The sequence below is a fragment of the Macaca nemestrina genome, chromosome 12 (genome assembly GCF_043159975.1).
Source record: "Macaca nemestrina isolate mMacNem1 chromosome 12, mMacNem.hap1, whole genome shotgun sequence".
NCBI classification, from domain to species: domain Eukaryota; kingdom Metazoa; phylum Chordata; class Mammalia; order Primates; family Cercopithecidae; genus Macaca; species Macaca nemestrina.
In genome coordinates this window covers 21,899,404-21,911,228 of record NC_092136.1, presented here as the reverse complement: position 1 = coordinate 21,911,228, position 11,825 = coordinate 21,899,404, and the positions used below count along the sequence as shown (strand labels likewise).

The 11,825-nt window shown below is 35.9% G+C and overlaps 1 protein-coding gene across 2 annotated transcripts in view; it reads left to right on the top strand.

Annotated features, from left to right (window-relative positions):
* The window catches only part of LOC105471607 (hydroxysteroid 17-beta dehydrogenase 12), a 168,668-nt gene that overhangs the window by 64,558 nt on the left and 92,285 nt on the right, over window positions 1-11,825 (top strand). For both annotated transcript variants that reach the window (XM_011724155.3, XM_011724156.2), the window contains exons 2-3: window positions 4,979-5,025; window positions 8,128-8,203. In XM_011724155.3, the coding sequence (XP_011722457.2) occupies window positions 4,979-5,025; window positions 8,128-8,203 (123 nt within the window). The remainder of the gene's footprint in view (window positions 1-4,978; window positions 5,026-8,127; window positions 8,204-11,825) is intronic.

The window sequence follows — 11,825 nt, the reverse complement described above, 5'->3', positions numbered from 1 at the left end:
TCAGGTATGGTAGCATGTGCCTGTAGCTACATGGGAGGCTAAGGCAAGAGGATCACTTGAGCCCAACAGTGAGAGGCTGTAGTGAGCTATGATCACACCATTGCACTCCAGCCTGGGTGACAGAGCAAGACCCTGACTCTTAAAAATAAACAAACAAAAGTTTAAAAATGGCACATCTGTATAGGACACTTACTGTGAATGGAACTTGCAGGACTGCAGTTGCTCTGGGTAAGTGAGTGAGTGAGTGGTGAGTGAATGTGAAGGCCGAGGATATTACTGTACACTACTGTAGACTTTATAAACACGTAATACTTGGGCTATACTGAATTTATTTAAAAAATTTTTCTTCAATAATAAATTAGCTTACTGTAACCCTTTTACTTTTTAAACTTATCTTGCTTATCTTTTGGACTTTTGTAATAACACTTAGCTTTAAAAAGAAACACATTATATACTGTACAAAAATATCCTCTTTATATCCTTATTCCATTTTAAATTTTTAAATTTTTATTTTTTACTTTTGAAGCTTTTTTGTTAAAAACAAAGATATAAAACATACACATTGGCCTGGGCCAACACCAGGTCGGGATCCTCAATATCAGTGTGTTTTACCTCCACATCTTGTCCCACCGGAAGGTCTTCAGACACAATCACACACATAGAGCTGCCATCTCCCATGGTAACAGTGCCTTCTTCTGGAGTATCTCCTGAAGGACCTGCCTGAGGCTGTTTTACAGTTAACTTTTTTTTCTATAAAGCAGAGAGAGTATACTCTAATGTGAAAAAGTATAGTATTATAGTAAATACATAACCCAGTAGCATAGTTGTTTATTATGATTATCAAGCGTTATATGTTATATATAATTGTATGTGTTCTACCTTTCTATCACTGGCATAGTAGTAGGTTTGTTTACACCAGCATGACCACAAACACATGATTAATGCATTACGTTACCACGTTATGACAGCTACAGTGTCACTAGGTGAAAGGAGTTTTTCAGCTCCATTGTAATCTTAGGGGACCAGAGATGTATATGTCGTCCTTCGTTGACCAAAACATTGTTATGCAGCTGCTGACTGTATGTGGTTTGCTTGCTCCACAGTTGTAGGCTTAATGCAGAATAATCTATTTACCAACAGGATTTGTAAATAGGTCAGTGGCTAATAGGTGTTACTGTAGGAAAGTAAAAGATACTGTACTTGTAAATAAAGACTTTTGAGAAACCAGGTTGTCAGGAAAACAATCCAAGTCTTGCGTGTTTTGCAATGTTTTAGACCAACTAAATGCCAATCATCATTCAAACACTCAACAAATGTCTACTGAACACCTACCTTGTGCACGTTGCCTAGCAAGGAGCCTAGAATCTTACAGAAGAATTAAGACATGTAGATGTTAGGAAATACAATTCAAAAGAGAGTGGTAAAGTGCCATCGACATAAAGATGTGTCAAGTGTTGTGGGAGTTTAGAAAGAGGAAGTTTTCTTTTGCGTAAAGTGATCTGGAACAGTGGCGTTGATGGATCTTCAATAAGGCTTTGATGGAAGAGGGTAGGAGGTGAGGTTCTGTGTTGGGAAAAGGGCTTGTGGGGTGCCTGCATAAACTGGCTATAAAAATATGGGACAATAAGTTGTGGAAAGCCACAAGAGGCCTCTGAGGAGGAAAGCCTCCTAATTGCCGTTATGTTCCCATGCTCAGAGCAAGACCTGCTCTCTTATCTGTAAACACTGTGTTCAAGGAGAAAGACACTCCTTTGAAACATTGGAATGTGGACAAATATGCAGGCTCCTAGTTAAGCCTGCTCCCACCAGCTACTCTCAGATAAGTTAAAGATACGCTGTTTGAGCACAAAGGAGATTCACTTAAACCGCCACTGCTAGATTACGCGTATGACGCACTGCCTCCCTTTCACCGCTTCACCCTGAACATCTGCTTCTTAGATTTAAGTGATTGTACTCAATAAAAAGTGTGGAGACCAGAGCTCTGAGCCTTTTGCAGCCTCCATTTTGCAATTGGCCCCCTGGCCCCCACTCTTTATGCCCTCTTGGCCTGTCTCTTCTCATTCCTTCGTTGCCACTGGACTTTGGGTACCCTACAGGTGGTGTTGAGGCTGGTCCCCAACAGTTCTGGGATCTTGGAGAGGGGAGAAAAGTTATCACAGAGAAAAGGAAGAGGAGAAAATTGGAAACAATTAGAATATGTTTATCCATCACTTATGAAACGTTAGTGAATCAATAACAAGAATACAGTATAAAATTTGGATTCCTGTGCCTCTAAAAATAGTCAGGAGATGAAAAGTTACAGAAAATTATGCTCGTTGCTACACTATTCACAATACCAAAGACATGGAATCAGTCCAGGTGCCCATCAATGGTAGATTGGATAAAGAAAATGTGGTACATATACACCATGGAATACTACACAGCCATAAAAAAGAATAAAATCATGTCCTTTGTAGCAACATAGATGAAACTAGAGGCCATAATCTTAAGCAAATTATCACAGGAACAGAAGACCAAATACTGCATGTTCTTACTTATATGTGGGAGCTAAACATTGAGCACACGTGGAAATAAATGTGGGAACAATAGGCACTGTGGTCTACTAGAGAGTGGAAGGAAAGGGGGCAAGTTGAAAAACTACCTATTGGGTACTATCCTCACTCCCTGTGTGGTGGGATATATACTCAAAACCTCAGCATCAAGCAATATTCCCATGTAACAAACCTGCACATGTACCCTCTATATGTAAAATAAAAGTTGAAATTAAAAAAAAAAAAGAAAAAAAGAAAAACAAAAGTTACAAATTGATCATGAGGTTGGAGGAGATTTCATAAGATGCTCAGTTTTCTGTAGGTAGGTTCTCCCACAAATATTTAAATCTGTTGGTTACTAATGTTTCCTATAAACAGGACAATAGTGACAAAAACACATGGGTTACCTTTGGAAGATGCCAGAGTACCAATTTTTTTTGAAAACTGATAAAGGCAAAAAAAATTTCCAACATTTATCTTGTGTTCTTATGCAATCTATATATCATGGTAACTAACTAATGAGGAATAATTTGTCTCTGGAAATATTCCAGCTAATAGATGAAGATTAATGATTGAACTCTAATACCACCATTTTGCAACCCCTAATGAAATAATGGATCTCAGTGGTGACCAGCAGTGGCTGCTAATATAACAAAACAAAAGATAACCAGACATATGCTTCTTGATGTAAAAATGCATTATCCCTTATGAAGTACTCCTACCAGAAAAACCGAACCTGAATTTGATCAATATCTATATCCAACCACCATGGGACAGAGGAACATGTTGAATGATATCGAGGACAGGCTGAGAAAGCACAAACCTATGACCTAATATCTTAAACCAATAAATTGAGAGGGTGAAGGGAAGAAAGGGGAGAGGGGTTATAGACATGACTAATTGACATACTAACAAATTTTATTATGGAACCTATTGAATTCTGATTGGAACAATTGTTAAAAGTTTTTTGAAACATTTGGCAGAATTTATAGTGATTACATATTGGATGTCAAGGAATTGTTATAATTTTAGGAATGAGATAATGGTATTGTGTTTATTTTTAATAGCAGAAACATACTGTAATAGTTATGAATGAAGTGACATAATGTTTTTACTTCAAAATAATCCAGTGTGAGAGGAAGCAGGAGGACATGTTAGATGAAGCAAGGTTAACCTCAAGGTGAAGCCGGGCTATGGATACCTAGGGGTTTGTTATACTCTTCTCTAGATATTTCAACTTTTTTATTCTTTTTTTTTTTTTTTTTAATTCTGGAAAGATATCAGCTAAGCAAGAACTTGGTGGAAATCTATAAGATTCTGAGAGATATGGCTAGCGAGAATATGAATGATATTTCTAAATAGTAAAATTAGGGACCATCTTGTATAATTTGAAAGAAGTGGACAAATACAAGAAAATCCTACTTTACACCATAACTTGTTTTTTAAAATCTGTAAATGTTTTGGAAAAACTCATATTTAGAGAAGCAGACATCTGTGCTTTGAACGTGTAACGTGATTCCAGTATTCCAGAGATATCATGGTATAGCCTGCCCTATATAATTTTCAAATGTTTCTGCTACATAAAGGTTTTGAGGTTGTAAGGTAAATATGGTTTCTCATAGAATAATTAAATCATTTTCTATTTACTTTTACTACCCTTTGTTTTAAAAAGCAGCTTATGAAGATACATACAGTAAGTATGTACTTAAGTGTACAGCTCAGTGAATCTACACACACACAGTGGTAACTGCCACCCTAAAAATATACAGAATATTTCCTGTATCCCAGAAGATTCCTGTATTGCCTTTCCCTGTTATCTATTCCACTATCCAGAGGTAACCAGTATTCTGACTTCTATAACCATAGATTAGTTTTACCTTTTCTTGAACTTACATTTTTATGGCAGGCTTTTGTAATGTCTTAGAGATTCATTCATGTTTCATGTTTTGCATGTATCAGTAGTTCTTTTTTACTGCTGTTCAGTATTCCATTATTTGTCTATATCTCAATTTACTTATTCTTCTGTTGATTAATATTTAGTTGCATTTACCTACTATGTATTAACTAAGCTGCCGTGAACATTCTTTGGGTAGATATTAATTCATTTCTATCTCTTGAGAATTGGTGGGTTAAGGTAGGCATATTTTTAGTTCTGAACATATTGGCAAATAGTATTTTCCAAAATAATTGTACCAATTTACAGTGCCACCATCAATGTGTGAGAGTCCAGTCACAACACATTCTTTTTAACACTTGGTTTTGAAGTCTTTTTAAAATTTTAGCTATTGCGGTGTGTATTCAGCCTTAGATTTGAACCACTGGTATTGTTCTGTCTTTTACATCAAAGTATCACACTGGTCTTCTTGTATGTAATTGGTGGGTCCTAACTATGACCAGTTCTTCATTGTAATTCTTAGACTAAACTATTGCTTTTTTCCCTTTCCCAGTTGTCACAGGTGGTACTGATGGAATTGGAAAATCATATGCAGAAGAGGTAGGTGATTTTCAAGATCTTTCCTTTTGATATAAAAAATAAGAATAAATATGGGATGATTTCTTACAGTAGTTTTGATTTTTGAAGTAAAAAACACAAATACAATGTTGTGTGGTACAATAGATGCTTTTTGTTTCTACCTTGTTGGAAATACCGTATTTGCTTAAACAGACGCAATTTTTTGAAACAAATTTCGTGTAAAATAAGTATAAAACTTTCTGATTGTACTGGGTAGTTGGAACTGGGAACAATTCAGTGTAATTTTATTTTATATCATGTAAGTGTGTACAATCTTCAGATTTGAAAGTCAATTATTTTGAACTATTTTCCAAAAAATGAAAATATTATTATAGGTGGTTACATTTCTAGGCTAGTCCATGACATCATTTTCACAAAAAGGACTGTGATTAACAGACAGGTATTGATAGACACAGGCAAAGGGTTCAGATTCTCTGCAATGAAATTAAAGAACAGGAGAGCATCATAGTTTGAAGACCGTTGTACAAAGCAGGAGCCGGGGCAGTATTCTTTAGGCAAGTTTCTCTGCCTTCTGGTCCCTGAGAAGGCACCTACAGCCTACGGTGAAATTATCTGGAACAGTGGGGTGATTCTTATAAAGATCCCAGCAGATTCACTGGATCTTCCATTTCTCATTCTCAAAAGGTCTTTTTGTTAATTTTAATTTTTCCAGCTTTTTATTTGGAAGAATATCAAAACTACAGAAAAGTTGCAAGAATGTAACAAACACCTGTATACTCTTCACCTGGATTCACTAATTGTTAATATTTGGCACATTTAATTTACTTTATTATTATTATTAATTATTTCGCTGGACCATTTATAAGTTAGTTATAGACATAACAGTTCACCCCTAAATATTCCAGGATGAATCTTCTAAGAACTAAAACATTCACCCTTACAACCCCAATACATTGGTCACAATAGGAAGTTTAACGTGACACAATACTATTGTATGACATACAGCCCTTATGCAGGTTTCCAGTGGCCCCAGTACCTCCTTTTAAGCTCTTTTTTTATTGTTGTTGTTCCAAGATCCAGGTAAGGATTATGCATTGCATTTGGTGTCATGTCTCTTAGTCTCTATTCATCTAAAAGAATAAGTTAGCCTTATTTTTCTTTTATAAGAATGCCATTTCTGAAAAATCCAGGTTAGCTGTCTTGCAGACAAATTTGGATTTGTCTCTTTGTTTTCTCATTAGATTCAGGAAAAACATGTTTTCATCGGGAAGGCTACACAGGTTTATCCTTCTGAGTTCATCTTAGTAGGAGGCACAAGAAGTCTCATTTGTCCCATTATTGATTATAAACGTAATTAATAAGGAATATGTGGAATGACACTTTGAGGCTGTATAAATATATTATTTCCCAAGAATCTTTTATCCAGTGGTGTTAGGATTCATTGACAGTTTTTGCCTACATTGATTATTACCATGGTGGTTAATAAATGGTGATTTTTGGCCAGGTGTGGTGGCTCACACCTGTAATTCCAGCACTTTGGGAGGCTGAGGTGGGTGGATCACCTGAGGTCAGGAGTTCAAGACCAGCCTGGCCAACATGGTGAAACTCCATCTCTACTAAAAATACAAAAATTAGCTGGGCGTGATGGTGGGTGCCTGTAATCCCATCTACTCAGGAGGCTGAGGCAGGAGAACCACTTGAACCCGGGAAGTGGAGGTTGCAGTGAGCCGAGATCATACCGTGGCACTCCAGCCTGGGTGACAGAGCGAGACTCCATTTCAAAAAAAAAAAAAAAAAAAGTGATTTGTTTCTAATGCTATCTCTCCTACATTTATTAACATGGTATTTTTCTGTAAAAGCTTTTCCTTATCCCTCTTCCCCTATTAATTTTTTAAAAGAAAGTATCAGTATGGGCTAATGGTTTTTTTAGTGGTGTTATAGTAGATTAATTTTGCAAATCATCACCAACCTTTTTATTTTTATAAAAAATGTTCTTCCATAGCTTCATTTGCAATATCACTCACTACTTAATAAACCCTGACTTTAGGATTTAAGACTGGAATATTAGTTTGCTAAATCACTTTTAGTTCATAGCACCTAATTTATTGCTCATTTATATTCTGTCTAGAATATTTCACTAAATAGTTTTGTGCAGATTAGTGCTTTTTTTCCTCTACTACTATATTTATGTGTACTGGGATAATAACCACATTTGTGTAAATCTTTTTCATTATATACAATATTTACACATGCTGGGTATGTACACAGAAGGTGTTCCTCAGGAAATTCTTCATTAATTTATTCAATTAACTTCTTTAGTTTGCCATGGTCCATAAAGTAAAATGCTCAACTTAAAATTTTAAAAATAATTATATTTTTAGGAATTTTTAACATTTTAATAGTAGTTTCCTTTGCCAGTCCTCTGATGTTTGTTTTATATATCCATTCTGCAGCAAACCTTTTTTTTTTTTTTTTTTTTGAGATGGAGTCTCGCTCTGTTGCCCAGGCTGGAGTGTAGGGTGGGTGCAATCATGGCTCACTGCAGTCTAGACTTCCTGTGCTCAGGTGATCCTCCCACCTCAGCCTCCTGAGTAGCTGGAACTACAGGCATGTGCCACCACACTCAGATAATTAAAAAAAAAATTTTTTTTTAAATTTTTTGTAGAGATGGGATTTTACTATGTTGCCCAGGATGGTTTTGGACTCCTAGGCTTAAGCAATTCTCCCGCTTCGGCCTCCTGAAATGCTGGGATTGCAGGTGTGAACCACTGTGCTTGGCACAAAAACTTTTTTAAAGCTAATTTTTAAATTATGGAAGTAGTAGACACTTAATGGTTTAAAAAACCCAAACAGTATAGATGGTATAAAATGAAAAAGCAAAAGTCTCCCTCCTTCTAAAACCCTTTGACATTGAAATACTAGCTTGATTTAGAAAGGTAACTTTTTAGGGAATTTTTTTTGGTAAAATCTCTATTTTAGATTGTGTCTTCATTACACTTGGGTTTATATGTTTTTTATTTTGAACTATAATCTGGACAGGTTTTCTTAAAATGGAGGTTATAGCTCATTAATGTTTTTCAGTGACATGCACAGGTGTGATTCAAATCTCCTTTACTGTTTCAGTTAGCAAAGCGTGGAATGAAGGTTGTCCTTATCAGCAGATCACAGGATAAACTTGACCAGGTTTCCAGTGAAATAAGTAAGTTCTCACATCAAACAAAAGGAATACATAGCTAATTAATGTTTTCAAGCAGTTATCTGGTACTGACATAGTTATTTCTAGTTCAGGAAACTTCTTTTTCAAGGAGAGATATCATGAAAGAGCATGAAAAAGCATAGAATGCTTTAAAAATGGATCATCAATTTTAGGCTGGGTGTGGTGGCTCACGCCTGTAATCCCAGCACTTTGGGAGGCTGAGGCGGGTGGATTACCTGAGGTCAGGAGTTTGAGACTGGCCTGACCAACATGGTGAAACCCCATCTCTACTAAAAATTTTTTAAAACTTAGCCAGGTGTGGTGGCAGGCACCTGTAATCCCAGCTACTCAGGAGGCTGAGGCAAGAGAATCTCTTGAACCTGTGTGGGGGAGGTTGCGGTGAGCCCAGATAGTGCCATTGCACTCCAGCCTGGGTGACAGAGGGAGACTCTGTCCCAGAAAAGAAACAAACAGAAAAAGTTTTTTAAAAATTGTTTTAGGGTGATTGTAATTTGCTTAAAATATCTTTTACTAATTTTTTTTTTGTCTTGTCAGTAGTCAAATTATCTGATTTTTTATCATATTCTGCTGAAATGTCTAAATTTATTTGCTATGACTTCATTTCAGTATTCCCGAATGTTTTTTTGTCTTTTCTTCTCAGTATTTCTAAATGTCTAACACATATGTTTTAGGAAAAACAGAAAAGATAGCAATACCCATATGTCAGGGAAAATCTTTTGAACTTTCTTCTTAGGCATTTATGCTTGAGACCTGAATTACAATATGGCAAAGACTCTTAACTAACTTCTAGTTAATCAACCAGATGGATAAACCAATGCTGTTCATTTGTTTGGTAAAACATACTAACTGATGTCCCCAGTTTGCTGACCATTTGTGGCCAGAAAGCTTCTTTGTATAATGCTTATATACTTTTATCCTCACAAATCAAATTGTTTACTTATTAAGAGTCAACTGTGTTTGTTTCCAAACTTATATTGGGTATATTTTTTATTAAATATTCTGTGCAATGATGAACTATTAGTGTAAAAGCTAGAGTTAGTTCTATAAAAACTAAGTTGAATGCTCTGAAAAAAAGTGAGTAAAATTACTTCTTTAAAAAATTGGCCATCAAATTAGTGTTGAACAAGGACAAATGTAAAATATTGGAAGAACTTACAAAATGTAAGAAATCTGCTCTCCTGATTGTTTCATACACATTGAAATTTGTGCTGTACTTTACTAGAACTAAAACTGCAATCATAAATTATAGAATGTGGGTGTGATGCATGCAAGAAAGACTGGAATTCCAGTCTGCAGATCCAATCTCAAAGACAAGGTCTTGGCCCTACACAGAGGATTGGTGAATGAATTATATTTATACATGGTTTAAGTGAAAAATAAAATGATTACCATGTGTATTTATCTCTATGAGTTCTTGTTTTAACTAACTTCTCAGCTAACAGATTGTCCAGATTCTTTCAATGAGAATTGATGAAACAGGATTTCTTCTATATTTTGTTACTAACACTACCACCTACTGCTAACATTTATATAGTGCTTTATTATTTATTTATTCTCTCACATGTATTATCTCCTTTGATTCTTCCAACTTACTTACGACGTATATATTTTTGTTACTATTTCTCTTTAGATCATAGCTGGCCCTATTGGACAGATTACATATAGCTTCACTTTGTATTAGTCTGTTTTTCACGCTGCTGATAAAGACATACCTGAGACTGGGTAATTTGTAAAGAAAAAGAGGTTTAATAGATACACATGGCTGAGGAGGCCTCACAATCATGGCAGAAGGCAAAAGGCACGTCTTACATGGTAGCAGGCAAGGGACAGAATGAGAACCAAGCGAAAGGGGTTTCCCCTAGAAAACCATCAGATCTCTTGAGACTTATTCACTACCGTGAGAACAGTATGGGGGGACCTGTCCCCATGGTTCAATTATCTCTTACCAGATCCTTCCCATAACATGTGGGAATTATGGGAGAGACAATTAAAGATGAGATTTGGATGGGGGCACAGCCAAACCATTCACAGTGTCTTACGGGAGATTCCCAATATTAAGTATGTTACATCCTTTTTTTTTTTTTTTAAATTATTTTAACCTTGCTGAGAGTACAGATCTTTACAAAGCTGAGCATGTAATATACAGATATACAATATATCCTTGTCATTTGAAGAGTCTAACATTCAAGATTTCAGCTATGTAAATGCAACCCCAAAGGGCCAAGAGATACAGTATTTTACAGTTTTGCTGAGGTCTGAATCTGAATAAAGCCATGACACTAATGAGCCTGAGGTAGTTACTGAGATAGTAGGTGAATTTAACATACTGCCTGGATCTTAGCACTGTTTCATTCTTAGCTTCTTGGAATCTTGTATATAATAACTCTTAAAGTGATTTAAAAAATGTTGTGTCTGTGGGTGTGTCTAGAAATTGGCCCTTAATGAATGCACCTACTAGTTGCTAGAAGTAAAGGTTCATAGGGAGAAAGTAGATGCTTTTGACTAAATGGAATGTTGCATTTTGAAATGCTGTGATATGAGTGAATCTACCATCTACTCGATACAGAAACAAGAAAAGCTACCTCATGACACTTTGAGCAAGTACTGCAGCCTGTACAAAAATTGCTCAATGACTCAGAAGATGTGCTTTAATGATATTTGAGAATTTGGTTAACTCATGAGATGAGGTGGCACGTGACTGTTGGCAGAAATATGATTCTGGAGAAAGACAGGATTCTGTTCAAACATTTTCATGAAGGAACAGATGGTAAAGATACTGAATTGACCTTTATTAAAAGGCATGAGTTTTTATCCTTGTTAAAAATTTTGAAAAATGTTTTTCTGGGCATAATATGAATTTAATAGGAGAGGTGATATCAGCAGACTATGTCTTCTGTTCTAAGCTGAAAAAATACACAGAGGAGATTTATAACTTAAGACAGATTTTTAACTGAGATGTAAATCACCTCTTTGGGAGGATAATGTTTGCATGAACATATTTATTTCAGGAGAAAGAAGGACCAGTATTTAATTTTGTCAAAGAAAGACTAACTCGGCATTTCTTTGGTTATGCCTTTAATACATCTTTATTGAATGCCTGTGTACCAGGTACTGTGCTAGGCAGTGAAGACACAAGGGTGAACAAGGTGGCATGCAGTCCCTGTTCTCAAAGAATTTAAGTGAGGGAGACAGTAAAAACAAATAGGTAAAAAAACAAACAAACCAAACCAAAACACACACACACAAAAAAGACAAATAAATAATTGCAGTCTATATTGAATGCCACAAAGGAAACAAAGGGCTAGACAAATAACAATAGAGAAGTTCTTATTTTGTTGCAGCATGGTGAGTCTTGCGATTGGCAGGGTGATAAAATGGCCAGAATAATGGCCTCTTGCCCATATAACAGCACTCCAGTAATGAAACTGGAGCTTTACTGAAAGACCTATCCTCTGGGCCCATTTGGAGGTATAATGGTGGAGGGATTGTGTATGTGCAAGTTGCATAGGTACATGCACTAATGTTTCTATTTTCTTAAGCCTTGTTGTGCGAGGGAATTTATGGTCTCTCAGTCTCATTAAACTGTAGCCTATCATGGAGTCCA